This window comes from Lissotriton helveticus, chromosome 2_1 (genome assembly GCF_964261635.1).
Source record: "Lissotriton helveticus chromosome 2_1, aLisHel1.1, whole genome shotgun sequence".
Lineage (NCBI taxonomy): Eukaryota > Metazoa > Chordata > Amphibia > Caudata > Salamandridae > Lissotriton > Lissotriton helveticus.
In genome coordinates this window covers 1,996,678,149-1,996,699,055 of record NC_136059.1, presented here as the reverse complement: position 1 = coordinate 1,996,699,055, position 20,907 = coordinate 1,996,678,149, and the positions used below count along the sequence as shown (strand labels likewise).

The 20,907-nt window shown below is 46.8% G+C and overlaps 1 protein-coding gene across 1 annotated transcript in view; it reads right to left on the bottom strand.

Annotated features, from left to right (window-relative positions):
• The window catches only part of LOC144819000 (uncharacterized), a 752,739-nt gene that overhangs the window by 651,019 nt on the left and 80,813 nt on the right, over nucleotides 1–20,907 (bottom strand). Inside the window, exon 3 of the mRNA XM_078676962.1 lies at nucleotides 1,676–1,745. Within this exon, the coding sequence (XP_078533088.1) occupies nucleotides 1,676–1,745 (70 nt within the window). The remainder of the gene's footprint in view (nucleotides 1–1,675; nucleotides 1,746–20,907) is intronic.

Sequence of the window (20,907 nt, the reverse complement as noted above, 5' to 3'; positions counted from 1 at the left end):
ACAGGCTTAGGAATTCTCTTGCACTCCTAAAATGCCCTACCCGAATATGCCTGGGATATAGCACCTGCGTTGATTTTACCCTGCCTGAAACAGCTGTGCAAAAATCAGTTAGAGGTCAGGCTGTGTTGCTGAACCACTCTTTTTAATGGGAACACACTGTGAGTGAGCCACTTTCTGCGCTGAAGCTTTTCCAGTATATGTAGTTCATGTAATGTGCTGCAAGGTACTGCGGTGTAAAGCACATTATATTTTGTTTGCATCTTATGTGTGCTGCGTCCTCATTTTTGTGTTTATTCAGTGTAGTAATGAAGCTAATGCACACATACCTAATAGATCTTGTGGCTCCCCATGCAGATCAGATTGGACATGGAATGGCACACTGGCATCGAAGGCATGTGAAACGCTTACTTGAGCTCCGAGAGAATTCCGGCTCCTAGGACTATGCATATTATTTTAGAGGCTTGAAGCAATTCCTTTTGTGGTGTGCTCTTTATAAATGTTGAGTAGCAATACTATTGTTCTAAGCGCTTACCACCAGAAAATACTGACAGAATCCCGGGTATCCTTTAAAGCACCAAAGGGCTACGTGGGATTTTCTTAAAGGGTGCTAATGGAATTTGTATTCAACACACTGCAGATCGTACCTAAAATTTCTGACGAGGAGGCAGGGGAGTTAAATACCAGTTAAGATAGGACTTTATAAGTGGTAAACAAGAATTTAATGGACTTTTATAAAAAAAACGTCTACTTTAAAGGTTATTGGCTATGTGTAGTTCCCAATATTTCCTTTGTAGCTCGGTCAACTGTCTACGTGTCAGTTTTGTCAGCCAGAAGGCCTTTCTTATATGAAGCAGCATTTACCATTACAAAGCCATTAAAAATGCTTTCAGATGTTGTAAACTGTTGCCTTCCTTCTTCCTCCCGCTTACTTTAACCGCTTCGCCGCCGCGGACATTCCTCTGTGGTGTTGCCGAATCCGACATGTGCGCAGATCGGACGTCCCCATGCCGTCCGACGCATCAAAAAGCTTATTAGAATAAACATTGTGCTTCTAAAACTCCTCCTGGCTTCACTCTGTAAAAATTGTAGCCTGGATTCTCGTAGGAGACCATTACACTGGAAAAGCATCCCTTGGACAACTGCAATGTGGGAATGTGCCGTCAGGTGAGCTGAAACCTTGAGATTGTATGTAGTCACAAACAATACCAAATGCATTATGTGGGGTACTGTTTGAAATATTAAATGTCTTAATTTGAGAAAGAAAGGTAACATTGGACAACATAACTAAAAACACTGTCATTCACAACGCTAACAGCTCTAACTTTCGCAAATGCTAGACTGATTGCATTGCAAATGCTTGTTTTTCTCTGGTAGTAGCAAAGATGGGAAGAGGGCAGTAATTAACCTAGATGGAATTTTACATCTGGCTCGACGGTGCAATGGTCACCTGACCTTTTAACCTACACCATTCTTATTAAACAGTTCTTTTCTTCCCAACAAATACATATCACATCCAATGCTATTTACTTGTAATGCTTTACAATACCATACAACAATTCTTTGAAGCCAGAACTATTGGCATTGCCAATGCTTATTTTGGGAGTTGTTTATAGAATTGTTACAATCCAGACATAATAACACTTTTAGACAAGAAGAACACCAGATGTTGCCATACCTTTTTTGTGAATATCCTTTATAAAAGGAGCCATTGCAGTGTGCACAAAATCAGGAGCATAACCGAGATTCTGAAAGAGAAACACAAGCAGTAAATCAATGCTGGTAGTGACATGGAAAACTACTGCCAGTCCGGTCAGAAACTACCGTGCACCATCGTTCCAGCCTTCTGATGAATCTAATTAACATACTTAGAGTTTAAGTAATTTTTTGAACAAACGAAAAGATTTACATACTGTTGTTTCATAGGGTACCCGAATATAGGCCTGAGTAGTCTCCTAACCCTTCACCTACATTTACCGTACTATACTCAGGACCACAGCAGGATTACCATCTTCTGCATAATAACTATGTATAAAGGTCATCCCTTCCGTCATCCTCGTCCGACATGACACAGCAAGGTAGAGTCCCCTGAGGATAGCTTTTAGGTATAAATACACCATATCTTTGCCAAGGCAGGCAGAGGAGAAAGACTTCCATGCTGACACACTGACGCGAAACGCTGAGGTTCCTACACGTAGACCCTCCAGCATGCAGTGGTCTGACATCACTCATGTGATGTCCATCTCGAGACCAAGACAGGGTCCCAACCGTCTCTCACTTCAGGTAATGGGGTTGGCTTCAGCATAAAGGGGATTCTTGGCTCTACACCTACATACATGCTAGGTACATTTAGGTGCATCTAGTTGGGATTGCATTGTAGGAGTATGCATTATTATTGTCATGCATTTTTATACCTGCCTGTATTCATTCATTTAGCACTATGGTAGAAATCTACCATCCGTTTACCCTATTGGTGCTTACAATCATTTATACCGGTTTGGGCCTTATGGTTGTTTCCGCACATCTATTTTACACTAGAATGACGCTGTTTCAATAAAATGCTTATTGAAAACGGCCCCACCGGTTATTCTGTGTTTTCTCTGCGAGACGAAGTGAGCACGAGTGACTGAACGAAAAGTATTGTACTTTTGTCCACGATGTTATACACAAATGGAGCCTCTCCTATGAGAATGACCTAAAAAGTGCTCAGAAGTGTTATGTGTATGTGAGTGTGGACATCTCACAAAAAGTTTAGGACTGGCCTCACACACCACCTGGTGTCATGCTTCATCATTGGCCAGTCCTCGCCCTCTAAAAACTTGGTTTGATAGAGGGCGAGCATACACCTGAAGACAGGGATGCACTTCTAATTAATTGGGGGCCCAGAGTGAGTGAGTGAAATTAAAAGCCATTATAGTTACCTCATTTAATTTTTAATGAAAATAGGTGGCTGTATGGTGTATAAAAACAAGTGAACGGCGAAATGGGGAAAGTTATTAACCTCTTGCCGTGTAGAATTGGGTCGACATGTTTCTGCCTAGTGTCGACAGTGGTACATGGCATTCATCAGGACCTAGATAATAGAATATATGAAGGGCTCCACTCTTACCAACACTGTGGTTAGAAAAAACCTGCGTTGAGGTGACCTTTGTCTAGGGGTCTTTAGTATCCCATAGTCTTTACCCTATGTGCCTCTTGGGAGGGGGAGTAAAGGAAAGCCCCTGTAGTTAAACCTTCGTCAAGGTGCGCTCTCCGTGGTACCACCTAGATGTACTGTGCTCACCTCCCCTTTTTCCACAATCCCTGATGGGACTGAGTTGTCATGTTAGACAGTTGCCAAGAACTATTCTCTCCTTGGTAAGAGGAGATTACAGTGGCACTGTGAGCTAGCTGGTATACAGGCGAACATACCCAGTGGGGGTGTCTGGAATCAGTCTGGACACCAATCCCACAGTCTATGTTGTCTAAACGTGCAGATCCTATATAGGTTTTTAGGAACTACACAACAATACTATACAGTTGACTACATTTCCGTCTACATATACTTTGATAGTGGTTTCCATGGCATCAAACTGGCTCAAAAAGAGTCCTGTTCCTTACTACCTGCAAGAATAAATTGGTGTACAGCTCACAGTAATGGGGGTGTTGATTTGTACTCATTTCACGTAAGTCTTCTTTCACCGCCGGGTTGTCTTTTCTTGTTGTTCGGTTGTCTTGATATTGACCTTACTGACACTGCATAGTTGCAAAACACATCCGCAGCCGGCACGTGCCACCCCTTTTAGCAAGCTTTGTACAAAACATAGAACGTGGATCAGTATACAGTACAGTACCGCATCTTTCGTTTTCTTACTCAATTGATTATTTGTTAACAAAAACGTGATTAATATTCCCAGAGTGAAATGCAAGGCCATAGAAAGAGACCCAAACAGAGCTGTGAGCCTGAAATGGTGGAAACTGCAACCCATGAATTCCTGAGCGAATTTATTTAAAAAGTAAATGAAAAATACACAGCGAGTCCCTCCCACTTTTGGATGGGAGAATAAACTACAATTATCAATAAAAGAGAGAAAACAGTACCCACAATCAAAATCACACTGCCATTAAGGATACTTTGGACCACAGCACTAAGAAAACTGAAATGGACATTTAATAATAAGGAGGTAAGTGGATATATCTGTAAAATATACCTGGAGAGATGCTTTGTTATATCGAACCACATGTTCTGTTTTCAATACCCCTTGATTAAGTTAAAGAGAAGAGTAGTCAACCTCGTAGTATATCCTGTGGGTGTAGTTAAAGAGAAGAGTAGTCAACCCCGTAGTATATCCTGTGGGTGTCGGTGTGTAAAAAGCCCATAGAGAACACATGATGGATTAGAACGGGTTAGTACCTTGGCCAGAAGCGTCAAAAGGTAGTCCCCTTTCCCAAAAGAAGGGTCAAAGTAAATCTCTGTGCATGATAGTGAAATTATAATAGGCAGTATTACTGTATCTTTGGACCATGGGCCCTGAAAAAACAGGGGTGCCAATAAATTAGCAAACGTACTGTGCGAAAGGCAGCTGAAAAAGAGACATCTTTTTAAATCTCTGTCATGTTAAGAATAGAAGTTGGGCCAATTAGGCGTACACCTGATAGGGCATGGTAAGTGCATCCTGTTCCTTGTGTATTCAGCATTAAATTGGTAAATTGTTTGTCACCATATCTGAACGCTAAGCCCATTTAAGAAACAAGCTTTTTGGTCGCTGTTAGTGACTTAGCCAATATTGAGTGCTATTAAAATGTGCCGGCATGGGCAACGTCAACAGTGGCAACAAGCCATCTTGAAAATCTATTTGCTATACTTTCAAGATAGCCGCCACACAGCATGATGCAACATGGCAAGTATCTTGAAAGAACAGAATATAACATTGTACCAAGGAGAACGCCAGGGGAATCCAAACCCCATACTGTTTTGCACCAGAAAACCAGGGGTGGAGGAGGTGGTCCTCTCTCTTGCTCTGCACTGTATAGCGCCTCAACTACTACCGCAGCTCGGTGCCCATTCAGGCGGAGTCCATGCCAAGGGCGAGCCTGTATTGACACATCATTGACAGGAAGAGGCTGGTTTCGGCCACGCCCTTTCATCTCTAATTTGTCTAGACTGCTAGATTGTGAATGGTCTTCTTGTTGCTCTGTTATGACTTTTCTGTAGAAGGTGAACATTGCTATTGTATCTTACAATTTATATCTAGATTGTTTTATCCAGGATAGTCGAACACTCATTCACCACATTGTTAGATGCCATGATGCTATTTACTAGTGAGCATGAGAGAAGATCGTAGTCGATCTTTCACTCTCCCTAAGGCTTAGTTGTATTTCCTGTATAAAATATAGAGGGGGAGAGCTGTGGATTGCTCACAGAGAATGGGTAATCACATAATGCAAGCACTAAACATTGGTCAGTCAGTTAGAAAATAGATCTTATGCCAAATATTAATTCCTCAGGTTCAGAGTTCGCTCACATTGATTGACTGCCTACTATTTCTCCAATCAAACTGTGTCTCCCCCTTAATCCTGTAAAAACATTGACTTTGCCCATTATAACGGATATAGAAGAGGTGGGTTTCTATACACTCCCTGTCATAGAAAAAGCCAAGGGTGCACTAGCATGCGTGACAAGAATCAACTAGTTAAGGATGATACCTTTGGAACAGGTCAACCTACAAATCCCTTACTAAATCAGATGTCATGGAATATTTTGGGTATTACTCCTAAGCAGTCTGATCTTGAATGGTGGACTTTCATTGATAAACACAATGTATGCCTGTTCCATGAAACATGGGCGACAGTGCCAGTATGCAGAAAGGAATGCTCTATTTTTAGCATTGAGGCAATACCACCGAGGGGGGAATCACCCATCTAGGATTTTCCCAACCCCGGTTCACAGTTCCATGGGGTGAAAAATAAGGAGGTTGGATACAGACTCCCTAAATATTCTAGCGATAGAAATAGACTTTCCAGAGGAGTTCTCAGCAAGATTATATAATGTGTATATTCGTTCGACACCCAGAAACAAGGATTCTGTTACATTATGCAGTGTGGAGAAGCACATTGAATCGACTTTTAATAAATTCCTACTTTTCATTGCTGGTGATTTGAATGCGACATCTGAGCCCTTGGAATGCATGTGCTCCCTTATGGAGGCGGACGGTGAGGCCTGGACAAATCCCAAGTTTGGAGACAAAACCAATAAAGAGTTGCCCACTAGCAACCCTACAGCTAGCCTCCAAAAATCATTAATTATGGCCTGTGTTACTGCAGTTGGCAGAGGAAATCAGACAGAAGGGGGGAAGTGTACCTCTAAAAGGGGCACTTGTAAAAGTATGATTGATTACATCATTCTGGACCTTAAATTGTGGCTAGTTCCTGATGATGTGGTAAAATGTTCCCATCAAGATAGCCATCATGATGCTTGGTTCTAAAATTAAAAGGCATCCTGCTGGTACATCTGGAACAATTTAACAACACAAATGTCCCTGTACCAATGATGACAAACAAGTGCAGGCCTGTTAAATGGCCAAGCAATCAAGCTATCTCTGGCCAGTCCCTATAGTGCATAAATGCAACCGAGATTCCTGTTCTCGAAGTCCATAACTACCCGTTTAAAGTCTTGAGGGATCCCTTTTATACAGAACGTGATCCTAGTTCTCAAACACCAAAACTACAACACGGTACATTAGATAATGTAGGTTTACCAAAAGGAACCTCATCTCTGCGCTAAAAAAAGTCTCACAAAAATAGGACTATACTCAAGTGGCTAGAAGATTGTACACATGTGCACTGCAAACTGATAAGAGTAACTGTGAGGAAACAAATTGGCAAAAGAAACAATATTTCAATATTTCTGGCATATTGTGACGCACATGAGCCTACGTACAAACACTAGTTTGGCACACTACATACACCTTGTTTGAATCGAGTCCTTCTCTGATCTTTATTCCCTCCCTAACCAGATATAAAATTGCAACTTGCGTTCAGATTGGACAGAATGTACAGATAGTCATGATAAAAGCAATTCTGATCTGGCATCGTTCTCATGATTTTGTAGTCCCAAATCAATTGAAACCCTGAAGGGTTGGAAGATCAATGGGCCCAATACAATCCCTGGCGATTTTTTAGGGCACAACCTACTATCTGGCCTCTGTATTTCAATCTAATATCAAATGCCATTTTATATGGTGCTAACAGCCCTCGGCACCTGGCAGAGGGCCAAAATTATCCCATATACAAGAACAAGAAGGGGAATAGGGATAATCCATCCAAAAACAAACTGATTAGCTTAATAAATAACCTGCACAAGATTTTTGCTAGTCAGATGCTTGACAACTTACAAGAATGGATGCAGGAGAAACAGATCTTGTCCTCCCTCCAAGCAGGGTTTCATGTCAAGCTCAGCAGTGTAGATCAGCTTTAATTCATTGGCGGTTTGTGGCACCTATACCTGGTGGCCTTTGTTGATATTAGGCTGAATTTGACCTGGTCCATAAAGACTGCTTGGGGAAAACACTCAGAAGTTTGAGAGTCCCAGACTAATAAGTGACAATTTTGTTAAGGTTACATTTAAAGACACTTCTACTCATGTACATTAGATAGCTAAGGGGGAGATGACTGAATGTAAACAGATTAAAAGAGGACTTCGCCAAGGCTGTGTGCTTGTGCCTAAAGTTTTTTCCTTAGATATCATTGATGAGATCGATAACCTGGACTGTAATAATGGTTCCCTAATAATAAATGGCACCAAGATCCCTACCCTTTTGTTTGCTGATTACACCCTTTTAATATAGAAAGCTCCAATGGGATCCAGTTGTTTTTTAGAAATCTGCAAACAGAGATGTATAGATATAAATACCACAAAAACAAAATACATGGCTTTTAAGCCACCTAGACGCAATTAGGGTAGGTCTACACTGGGGTGACGTACTAGAACGAGTTACTAGTTTTGTCTACTTGTTTATAAAAATGTCTGACTCTTTTGTATGGGGATTACAGATTAAAATGAGCAGCTTGATCATTTAGCTGTGGCGGTCTTAAGAATGTATAAAGTGTCCCACTGTTGGTCTGTGACCCCGATTCTGCAGGTACATAGAGCTAAGGCTCAGGGTGCTGCTCTTTATGGGGCCAAATTATGGTAATCACTTTATCTATAGGGCCCTTGCCACAGAGGAAAATACATTTAGAAGATTGCTGTTAAACTTGCCAGCTAGTACCCAACTATTAACTAATTTCTTTTTAGGTTCGGATTTAAAAAGAATTACGCACCTAGTCACTTTAAAAACCTTTACTGGTTTTGTTAAGTATCTGGCAGACCACTGACAAGGAGCTATACAGGAATTGCCTAGGCGAAATATTGTCACTGGATTAAGTCTGTGGCGTTCTTTGGTTGAAACATGTATGTACAGGTTATAACATTTCATAAGTGCAAACTATTTCCATGGCGGTTACCCTGGCACTAAAACGGAGCATCAAAGAGACAGAGGCGACATAGGTAGAGTCCTAATTCCTGAAAAGCAAGGTCTTCACTGCTTTTCTGAAAATCATTAAGAAAGGAATCTTTTGAAGATCGAGAGAGAGCATATTCCAAAGCCTTGCAGCCTTTTTTTATTTTGGGTCCTCATCCTGCTAATTAACCTGTTGGCGATACTCACTTTCCCCTGCTAAAAAAAGAGAATCGGAATAGAGTCTTTCCAGACAAGAAATCTAGCTGTTTCCATTCCAACCCCACTTACTCTTGACACCCAAGAATACAAAAGAGGGGGACCAGGACCGACAGCTATTTGTTGGCTTAATCACTGGACCCCGTTCCTCTAGCACCACTCAACCAACATGGCCCATATATTTTCTCGGCTTCTAGGATCATATGCCATGCCTTGTTGACATATATATAATGCTGTTTTTACAGTCAGAGGAAAGGGGTGGGACGGACGATTTCCAGGCTTTACATATCTCTCTTCTTCCCAGTAAAATAACAAACAATTAGCCTAGCCACAATTTTATTTGAAGCCAGAATACTATCCTGGTCTAATCCAAAAAATATAAGCGCAGAGGTTACTTCTATTCGAATTCCTGTTACATCCATCAAAAATTCACATAAATCCATCCAAATTTTTTTGATCATGGGGCAAGTTAAAAAATGTGACTGTCATTTGCTGAAGGATCCTGACATCATGAACACGTATGCTGAGTTCCTGTAAATTTTGTCAGCTTCGTCGGAGACCAATAAACCCGATACAGAGTGAAAAGATGGTTTTGCTTAAGGTAGGCCGGTTTAACTGTCTCACAAAGCAATGTAAACAAACTCAACCAAACATCTCTCAAATTGGTGGTATCTACAACATCACTCCAGAGTTTTGGGATATCCTGACTCATATCATCTTCTGAATCAATAAAAGTTTGGTACCACAAAGCCACCTCTTTTTTTGATATTCCCAATTCTCATAGCTTGAATTAGCCAAGCATCATCTATCTGTTCCTCCCACTGTTGCCGGGCCCACCAAGCAGACAGTTGATAGTATTTGAATCTGGTTAGTTGACCCCAAGTACACGATGTCAAAACCTCCCAGCTCATCATATTCATACCTATTTTTAAATCTCTCCAACGAGAGATACCTGCTTGTTTCAATGGTAGGCTGAGTAGATCGTCTAAACATGCAGGAGTACCTGGGGAACCCTAAATTGGTAATTTGAGATTACCAATTTCTTCCGTATAAATAACAAATTCTTAATCGCCTGGAGGAGAATTTTTAACCTTACTCTTTTAAAAAAATTCAGGGTCTCCGAATTTAAAAAGGAACTGATCTTGTCCGTTCCCCAAATCACTAAGCAATGCCCCATAGTTTATGCCTAATGCAGAATCATCCGGCTTATTTAGTAGCATCCGAAAGTTCTTAAAATGAAATACATGTGCGTAGACCCATAGGTCCGGAAAGGCAAGAACACCACTCTTTAACCTTCTCCTCAGCCTTTTTCAAGATATATGCGGGCCTTTTTATGCCCAAACAAAACTTCCTATCTTGCCCTGTAATTTTGCAACCTCATGCTTATCAAATGGTTTAGTTGCTGGTGCCGGGTGCATGATTCAGATGCCCCGTACTGTAGCGTTTTTATGCTGAGACGCTTTTAAACTTTCCTGCTGCATGATTAATATGTTGCTTAGGAATTTTATAAACTGTTAATACTGTTAAAACTGTGACCTTTATTTTGGGCAGAAGCTGCTCCTTACCTTCCCTACGCCGCCTCTGCCAGCGCCCCGGTCCACCACGGGATCTCCCGCTTGTTGTGGAGGGCGCCGGCAAATATCTGCTTCCCCCGCCCTGACTGGCTGCATAGGGTCACGCGGGCTTTGGGTCATAGGTCCACCGCTATTTAACCCGGATGTCTCTCTCCGCGAACAGCGGTCATGCGCAGCGGGCACGCGCCGAAGTCGCGCCAAGGTCCAGCCCGTCTGCGCCCGTCCGCGCTGAGGACGCGCAGGGGGCTGGGGAGGAGACAGCAATTTCAGTTAGCCCTCGAGTGAGTGTGACTTATTCTTACCTGGACTTAGCTGCATTTAAACCTCCCAAACTCTCCTGCCATCATAAGCTTCCTCCTGAAGCTTTCTTCGGGTCCCTTGGGTGTTGTTGCTACACTGGTAATACTGAGTCAAAAATCCCTGACATGTCTGAAATATGGCCCTTTGCTAAAACTTCAACCGCGCCTATTGTAATATTGGAGTGGGGGTTCCTTATTAATGCAAGATCACTAGTCAAGAATAACACTGCCTTCAGTGACTTTGTCTCTGCAAGGAAGCCCACCTGGGTCTTTATCACAGAAACATGGGCTTCTGACTCCTCTAGCCCGGAACTTGTCAATGCCATTCCTGAGGGCTACGCGCTAGCCAGGATGGACAGAGTGGGTCGTAGAGGAGGAGGTTTGGGCAGTCTGTATAAGGTTTCCTCCATCTGCCGTGTCACAACCCTCTCCTCCCCGTCGGATCCCTTCCAGGCAATTTATTTTTCCATCACCTCATCCTCCCCTGTCTCTTTCTCGGGTCTCTTGATCTATAGACCCCCGGGTCCAAGAGCTGGTTTTAGCCATAATTTACTCAAAATATTAGAACCCTATTTTGGGAGACCCCACCTGACCGTCATGGGAGACTTGAATTTCCATTTAGAGGATTTGGGTTCTAGTGATACTCTTTCCCTGGTGGACTCCAAGGCAGCATGTGGTCTTCTGCAATTGGTGGACAGCCCCACCCATCTAGCTGGTCACACACTGGATGGGGTCTTTTTCAACGACCACAGACTAAGGACAGGTCCCCCCATTTCTCTTATGTGGTCTGACCACCTGGCTGTCCCCCTGGTATTAAAAACCCCATCCTCCTCCACTAAGTCCTTTGACACCAGGAAAAGGGAGACCAAGCGGAATTTCAGGAATATTTCCAATGACACTCTGGCCCCCCTGATGGTTAAAGGCCGGACATCTCCTACAGGTGATGTCCGTGCCGCTGCGATGGAGCTCTCTAACGCCATTGTAAGAGCTCTCTAATGCCATTGTACCCTCACCCTCACACACCCTCACCCTCACTCACCCTCACACCCCCTCGCCCTCAAACCCAACACCCCCTCAAACCCCTCACCCCCTCACACCCCCTCACCCTCACCCCCCTCACCTTCTGGCCCCGGTCTCGTATCGTTACTACGCCATTGTAAGAGCAGTGGACCTTCTGGCCCCGGTCTCGTATCGTTACTCCGCCAGAAAGAGACCCTCGGCTCCCTGGTTCTCAGAATCACTCGGGCTCCTTAGGCAGTGCTGTAGAAAACAGGAGAGGCTTTGGCGAACGAGCTGGGATCTCAGGGAAAGGGAAAAGCATAGGCTTCTCCTTAGAGAATACAAAGCAAAGGTAATCCAGGAAAAGCAGGCTCATTTTTCAAACCTTACGGCCTCCCTTACCTCCCCCAGGGAACTGTTCAGGATTGTTGATTCCCTTTGTACTCTGCAAACACCGGACCCTATTGTAGGTTCCCAAGAGTTGTGTGATAAGATCTCGCTTTTCTTTCACTCAAAGATAGCGGATATTCAGACCTCTCTGGGCTCGCCTGGGCTCCCCGCTCACGCTGGCCCCATCGCTTACAGAAAGGCTGCCAAATGTACCCCAGAATGGTCTGTCTAATTTTCCTCTTCTTTCCCTCCAGCAGGCAGACCTGCTTCGGAACAGGATCAAATCTGGATCTCCCCTTGATTCCTGCCCCCTTAGGACCCTGAAGGACTGCAGGGAAGTCTTGTTGCCCCACTTTCTCGAAGTGATGAACCGTGCTATAACTGAAGGCATTTTTCCATCATCCTGGAAAAAGGCAGTAATCAAATCTCTGCTGAAAAAAACGACTTTAGATCCGGAGATACTAAAAAACCTTCGACCAATATCTCTGTTGCCGGCTCCAGCAAAGATGCTTGAGATACATCTCAATCAACATCTGACTGCCTTTACGGATTCTTCTAGCCTTCTGGATTCGTCACAACATGGCTTCCGGAAGTTCCATAGCACGAGTCGGCCCTCACGGTGGTCGTAAACAACATACGCTCGAAGGTCAACCAGGGCAAGACTACCCTTCTGGTCCTGCTCGACCTGACGGCAGCGTTTGACCCCCTGTCCCCCGTGACTCTAACAGCTCGTCTCAGGGAGATAGGGGTGGAGGACCCTGCGCTGAGCCTGTTGACCTCCTTCCTCAATCAGAGGGAGCAAAAGGTCAAACTGGGAGAGTACCTGTCCCCTGCCAAACCTGTGCAGTGTGGGGTCCCACAAGGATCGGCGTTAAGTCTTACTCTTTTCAACATCTATGTGACCCCACTCACCAGGTTAGTAAAATCTTTTGGGATGGAGGTGATATCATACGCCGATGACACCCAAATTATGGTGTCTCTCTCTCACTCGGTGAGTACCTCCGCGTTCAGCTTCAGGAACTGCATGGAGGCAGTCTCACAGTGGATAATAATGAACTCACTGAAGCTAAACGGAGAGAAAACCGAGGTCTTGATCTTCGGCCAAGATCAGGACATCTGGTCTAGCGACAGGTGGCCACCATCCCTTGGAGTCTGTCCACTGCCCACGAAATCCGCTCGGAACCTGGGTGTGATGTTTGACACCTTGCTTGCTATGGACCAGCAGGTAAATAGAACCATCTCTACCTGCTGGGGCGTTATTAGGATCTTGAGGAAAATCTCCCACTATCTTTCCTTGAAATCCCGCAAACAGATTGCGGTTGCCCTAGTTGGATCACGATTAGACTACTGCAATGCGCTGTATTCGGGCATAAACAAGGGCCTGATACAACGCTTGCAGACAGTCCAAAATGTGGCACCCAGATTTGTCCTGGATGTCCCCAGTCTCTCCTCTGCTACACTGGCTAGGAAGAGCCTTCATTGGATCCCGATTCAGGCCAGGATCTCCTTTAAGATCCTATGCCTTGTCCATGGGGCCTTGTTTGGAGAAAGCTCGGATGGTATAAGATCACTGCTGATTCCATACACCCCCAGCAGGAACCTCCGCTCTTCTAGCAAGAATCTCCTGGTAGTCCCTCGGGTTCGTAGAGTTAGGTGGGGAGGACGAGCTTTCTCCTCCTTGGCCCTGGAACTGTGGAATACCCTTCCCGCTGAATTAAAAGCACAACCCTCTATTGTGCTATTTAGGAAAGCTTTAAAAACGTGGCTCTTCTCAGAGGCGTATCTGTAATCTGGCACATGACTCCTACATTATTTTATACTTCAGTTAGGCGCCTTAATGCCTCTGGGCTAAGTTGCGCAATACAAGACTGCTTTCATTCATTCATTCATTCAAATGGGAAGGGTATATTATTAAAAAGGAAAGTAATCTTAGGGAGTATGATCATGTTGATCAGATTCACCCTTCCCTATAAATTAAGTGGAAGATTAGCCCATCTGATCAATAGTCTTCCAACCTCCTGGCTAATCTTTCTCCAGTTGACCCCAGGAAGATCTACTAACTTCTGTGTGATTATGATGCTGGGATATCGCATTTGAGTTTTCACTCTAGGGGTCTGAGAAGATTGATTCCACTCCATTACCTCAATCTTATCTCTGTTTACACTATATCCGGAGACCTTCCCAAATACATCTGCTTTATCCCACAATTTAGGAATAGCCTCCTTAGGATTCTGATAAAGAATGAGGTCATCCGCATATAACGCTACTTTAGCCTCGAAATTTTTATATCTGAAGGGGAAGATGGAAATGTCTTGCCTAATTAAGGCTGTGAAAGGTTCAATATATATGTTAAACAGCAAGGGGGACAATGGGCATCCCTGCCTTGTTCCCCGCGTGATACTGAACCAATCGGTTAATTCTCCATTGACTAGAACTCTGGCTTTAGGTGCACTATAAAGCAACTGTAACGCTTTTATTAAATTTATAGGAAAACCAAAAGTTCTTAGCACTTCCCAGTGAACCTGGGTGAACGCTTTAGCAACGTCTACTGCCACCATAGTCACTGGAAGATTAAAAGTTTCTGCCAGATCCATTATACCCAACATGGTGAAGGTGAGTTCACTAAGCTGCCTTCAGGGATAAGCCCCCTCTTGCCTACATGAACTATACTCTTTATAATCTTAGCAACTCTATCTGCCAGTATCCCCATAAACACTTTATAATCAGTATTCAACAGGGATATTGGCCTGTAGGACTCCACTGATAGCGGATCCTTATTTGATTTCAAAATTTAGACGATCGTTGCCTCGGCCCAAGACCTCGGGGTCCTCCCCTTCTATCAAAATCTTATCAAACAACTCTTTAAATACTGATTTTAGATTGTCCTCAAGAAATCGATACATTTCTATCGGAAGGCCATCTGGCCCAGCCGCCTTCCCTGACGACAATCTTCTCAACTGTGCTCTAATCTCTTCTTCGCTTATTCCCGAGGCAAGATATACTCTTTGATGTTCATTCAGGGAAGGGAGCTCAACTCTACCCAAAATTTTTTTTATCTTTTCCAACCCAGGCGTAGTATCCTCTTTATATAATTTGGCCATATATTCACGGACTTCAGCCCCAATTTTTGTACTTGTATCTTAAATCTGGCCCGTAGAACTCTCTCTCAAAGTATTTATATGATTACGAATTTTATCAGTTTTGGATTTCCAAGCCAAGAGTCGGACACTTTTATCCCCATATGAAAAGTTTTGCAATTTACTGACCTTCCATCTATTTATTATGATCATATCCAAATGTCCCCGGTATTCTAATTGAAGTCTCTCCAACTCCTTAGTGAGACAAGGAACCTCACTAAAATACTCTAGGGAAGCCCTCTGTAATTCTAGCTCCTTAATTTGAAAATTTTCCCAAAAATAATTCTCACGTTGCATAGAGCTACGCTTCTTCCCCATCATTATTGATGTTTCCATGGCCCTAAGAAATGCCTTAAACGCATCCCAAATAATCTGGCATTTTGCGGACCCATTATTATGTTTAAAAAAGGTCATGATCTCGTCTCGGATCTTAAATTGAACCTCCTCATCTAATAAGTTCGTCCGATCTAGAGTCCATCTGGTTATACCCCTTTTTTCCTGAAATCTCAAAGAGAGGCATATCACGGAGTGATCAGAGAGAGTAGAAGGGAGATATTTAACCCTTTCCACTACCTCCAATAGGCATTGATCTATTCAAAAATAATCAATACAGGAATGGTGGCAATATTTTTTACCCCATTTTAATTCTCCAGACATCAACCAAGTTTAATTCTTGAATCAATTATCTAAGTATAGTTATTGAATGTAAAGGGGTGATATATTTTACTTTGGACGTTCTATCTAATTCAGGTCTTTGAACTAAATTAAAATCACTTCATATAATCACTGGACTATGGGTTAGCAGAAATTCAGCCTCTAATTTAATTAACGGGTCTGGATTGTCCTGATTTGGGCTTTAGTAGCTAACACACGCTAATGTCCTATTCTGAATTTAAATATTGGCTAATATCCATCTACCTGAAGAATCAGAAAGATGGCTTTCTAGTTTAATTCCACTATTTATTCTAATTATTATTGCTACTCCTCTTGTACTACCCCTCTGGTTGGAGCAAGCTACATCCTGGACCCAGGACCATTTTCTAAGCTCAACCAGACATTCACTTTCTTCTAGATGGGTTTCCTGTAAAAGATTTACATTCGCTTCAGCTTTCTTAAGGAACTCCATAATACGAGCCAGTTTTCTCTTAGATCTCATCCCATTCACATTCCATGAGATGAAATGCACCAAATTCTTATCCATTTATACTATACCAGACTCCCTCCCAATCGATAAGCCAAGGCATTCATTCAGTCTATATTTAACTTTAGAAACCAATAATAAAGCCAAACCTATCGCAAACAGCAGATCGAGGACACTCATTTTTTCTTTTTGCTCCCAAATGCTCCCAACACCCTGTGACCCCCCCCACCCAAACCCCAGGGAACCCCCCCTATTATCTCTTAGGGCAAAAACGCCTTCGAGATATCCCTATGCAGACGAGTTAAGTCCAGGTACCTGCCTCAAATTAACGATAACGCCAATGCATCCAAGTATAAGCTATACTACTTTAAGATCAAATACATATCTATTTAAACCACACATAAAGTGAGGCCTAGTATCCAAATGGGACCCCCAACACGTACTGCTTATAAATTATTTACAATTACATTATTTCAACTTGAACGGAGAGTGATCTATACTTATTCTGGTCCCCAACTGTTTTAACAGATGGGGGAAAGCCTTGCAGCCTTCTCTTGGAAAAATATACTCCCATCCATGCAACACTGTTCAGAATCCTTTATATCAAGGCTAATGACGAGGGGGCGTGGCTAAGCACGCAATGGCGGAGGACGTGCTCGGGTAGAGCTCCGTGAAAAGCTCCCCTTTCCCCGAGCCGATTATCCGCAACAATACACCGAGGCCGCCGGAAACTGCAGGCGGGCAATCGTGGAGGTCGTCTCGGCAATCTGGCCGACTTTTGTTCCGAGGCATCGTCGGGCCAGACCCCGGCCCGTCTTACAACTCTCCTGCGGACCCGGAGACCTCCCGGTCGGCAGAGCAACCACGAGAGACCGGGGCTTGGGCCTAGCACACAGGCCCCGGCCCACACACCCCGAGAGCCGTAATGGGACTGCCGCCGCACTGAGGGACGACGCCGAGGGTCCGGCGACGAACCAGCCCTGCCGCTGCTGACCTGCCCGGTGGACAACGGACGGCGGAGACACATCACCCACATCGTAGCCCCAGCGGGACTGCTGCCGGCGCGCCTGAGGCACTCCGGGAGCGCGAACAGACCCGGTGAGGAGGAGGCGAGACGGGGGGCCCCTGGGACATCGCGAGCCACCGGGCGATACCTGGGGAGTCACGGGCACGAGGGCCGGCACGAAGGAACCGGGACGGAGAGGCCGCCCACGGCTCGCCGCCACGCTTGATTCGCACTCCCCGGGGGCTGCCAGCGGATCACTGCCGCACTGGGGGCGGGCCCTGAGGATCCAGCGGAGGCCCGGCCCCACCGCCCCTGTCCTGCCCGACGAACGACTGAGATCCAGCACCTGCACCACAGCTCAGAGGTGGCTGCCGCCGGCGAGTCTGTGGCGCCTGGGGTGCGCGAACTGACCCGGCGAGAGGAGGGAGACTCGGGCGGCCCCTGGGGCGCAGCACGGCATCAGGCGCTATCCGGAGAGTCACAGACCTGAGGCCAGGCACGGTGAGACCGGGGCGGCGGAACCGCCCGCGCCTTGCCGGTGCCCCCGGTCGGGCCCACACTTCGCAACTGCCGGCGGAGAGGGCGCCTGGAGGGGCGCCTGCGGACCCCCCCTCCCCCCCACACGCAAAGACACATGTGAAGAGGGGAAAAGGCCGTGAGGAAGCAGCCGACCACACACGAGACGCCCGAATCCTTGGGACACTCGCTGCGCTACGGGCTGCGTGGCGCAGCTGGACTGCGGTGAGGAGGTGACCTACTGGACCCCCACAACCCTCCCTACGAAGACGCCAACCACGGTTGGGGGGGGAACTCCGGACCAACGGACCCTTGGCACCGACAGGGGGTGATCTCGGAGGTGACACCTGGGTGACGGAGAAGACGACTCTGCTGGACGCACACCCCCGCACATGTCAGGAGGGGTACGGTCCCGCACCGGGACTGGTGGGGCACCGCCGAAAGGGAAAACGAGCAAGCAGCTCGACAAAATGGCAGCCGAGCAATTGGCCACGAGACTTGACAGCGTGCTGGCGGCCGTAGAGCGAATGGAGCAATCGCTCCAGCAAACCAGAACATCCCTGGAGTACAAGATAGACGGCGTGGCTGTGGACCTGACCCTCCTGCGGGACGACCACAGGAAGCTGTCCGACCGAACCAAGATCCTGGAGGGCGCGGTGAAAGAGATCGAACCCAAAGTCACCCAAACGGATAAGCAGGTACAGGACCTCCTGAATAGAGTAGAGTTCCTGGAAGACAGGGCCGAGGATGCGGAAGGGAGGGCGAGACGCAATAACATTAGACTCGTGGGCGTCCCGGAAAAATGGGAGGGGAACCACCCCGCGCAGCGTGTGGAGGACTGGCTACGGACCCTGTTGCCGGAGGGCACGCTATCGCCTCACTTTGTCGTGGAACGCGCGCACCGAGTGCCGACCAGGCCCTACACGACTGGCACCAACCCACGACCACTGCTCTTCAGGATACTGAACTACAGGGACCGGGATGCAGTTCTGCGGGAAACGAGGCGCATGGGTGACATACGCATAGACAATGCGTCAATCATGTTTTTCCCCGACTACACCATCCAGGTGCAACGCCAGAGACACGATTTCCTGGAAGTTAAGAAGAGGTTGCGCACTGCAGGCCTCAAATACTCCCTACTCTTCCCTGCGAAGCTGAGAGTGGTGGCGGGAGACAGCACCTACTTCTTCGGGACACCCGGGGAGGTCAGCGAGTGGCTAGACGGAGGCACGGACTCAGCGCCCAAGCACACTCGTGGGGGCGAGGCGAGGCCCAGGCGGCGAGGCCCACGAACCCGCCGGAGGCGTGGAGCCCAACAGTCCCAGCGGGCAGAAGAAGGATCGCGGCACTCTCCCCCGCTGGATCAGATGCTCCAGGAACAGCGTGACGCACTACGGAAAGTTTCCCAGCTCAGCAACCCACTCTCCCAGGACTCGCACCCCGAGGACGGACAACAGACAGCGCCCAGCGACGATGAGGAAGCCATCTACGGGATCCCGAACTCGCAGATCTCTGTAGACTTGCCGGTGGTCACGCCACAAACCTCTGATCTGGTCCACTGACTCCACCGGAGAAGTATGCTCCATGGCCGCACAGGCGAGGAGGAAGCGGCAAAGGCCATTGAGACGATGCGACATAACCGACGACGGGTGCACCCAGGGGCGCGCCCCTCTCCCCCATGCCTACCAAATGAACAGTGGACCACGGGAACAGTGAGTACTGCATAAGTGGCGCTGGCGATTGACGGGGTTGGAGTTGGCGGGGTTGCCCCCTGACCCGTACCAGTCCTTGGCCGCCTGCAGGTACGGCTGGAGGCCGGTGAAAGACTTGCAACTTGAGGCTTGGGGATGGAACTAGAATCCCTTTAACAAACTTAACTTCCTCTTGGCCTCAACCGTGCTTATGCGCACTGCCCCTTAGACTGGAACTGTTGTCCCTCTCACTTGAGATTATGGACGGTGGCCCGTTTCGCCACTGCCCCTTTGGTATTTTGGTGGGTCTCACCCACAGTTGGTTATTGTTATCTAATGTTTTTCCCCTACCCGATGCCTACCAGGACAATGCGAAGTGTACTACGGGGGGTGGAGATGGGCATGTTGAGATTGACGATGGGAGAGCCCCTAGCGGAGCTGCTGTCAGTGCGAAAAATGGGGAGGGGTACGCACCACCAACATGACTTCGATTAAAATATGCACTTGGAATATCAGGGGCATGCACACACCCGCGCGCAGATACCAAATATATTCCTACTTGAAACGGCAGCAGGTACAGATCGCACTCTTGCAAGAGACACACTTATGTGGGGCGGAGGTGGTTACACTACGGCGCAGGTGGAGGGGTCAATTGTACGCCACAGAATATTCCTCGTTTGCCCGTGGGACACTACTATGGGTTAGGCCAGGCACCCCTTTCACAATGACTGAAGTGATAACAGACATGGGGGGGAGATATGTACTGGTGAGGGGTCGGTTGGACGGGCAGCCGGTGGTCCTGGCGTCCGTGTACTCTCCAAACACAGACCAGGGAAGCTTCCTAACACACCTCTCGGAGAAATTAGCGCCTTGGCACGGAGTCCCCTGGGTACTGGGAGGTGACTACAACACAGTGCTAGACCCTGTATTGGACCGCTCGACCCCGCCCAGGCCAGATGCCACATCATTGGGGGCTGCGAGGGCATTCACAGGGTGGGCAATGCAGTGGGACCTCAGAGATGCGTGGCGCGCACGCCACCCAGACACCAGGGTATATTCATATTACTCGGGGGCACACGCGCTACACGTCCGCCTGGACAGATTCATGGTGACAACGGAAACGCTCCCACACATCACTGAGACACAATATCTCGGCCGGACACACTCAGACCATAACCCGCACACGTTGGCGATAGCTTGGGAACGCCCACACCCGCCCATACCCACGTGGCGGTTACAGCCCGCTCTGCTACTGGACGCCCCCTTCAGGGACGCCCTGCAGGCCCGAGTGGCACAGTACTTCACCGACAACTCAGGCACGGCGTCCTCTCCAAGTGTGGAATGGGACGCCTTCAAAGTGGTGATGCGAGGTCACTGCCTGGGCACACAAGGGGGCATACAGAAGGAATTAGAGGCAGATCTGAGCAGGGTGGAGGCGGACTTGCTCCGCTGGGAGCGAGA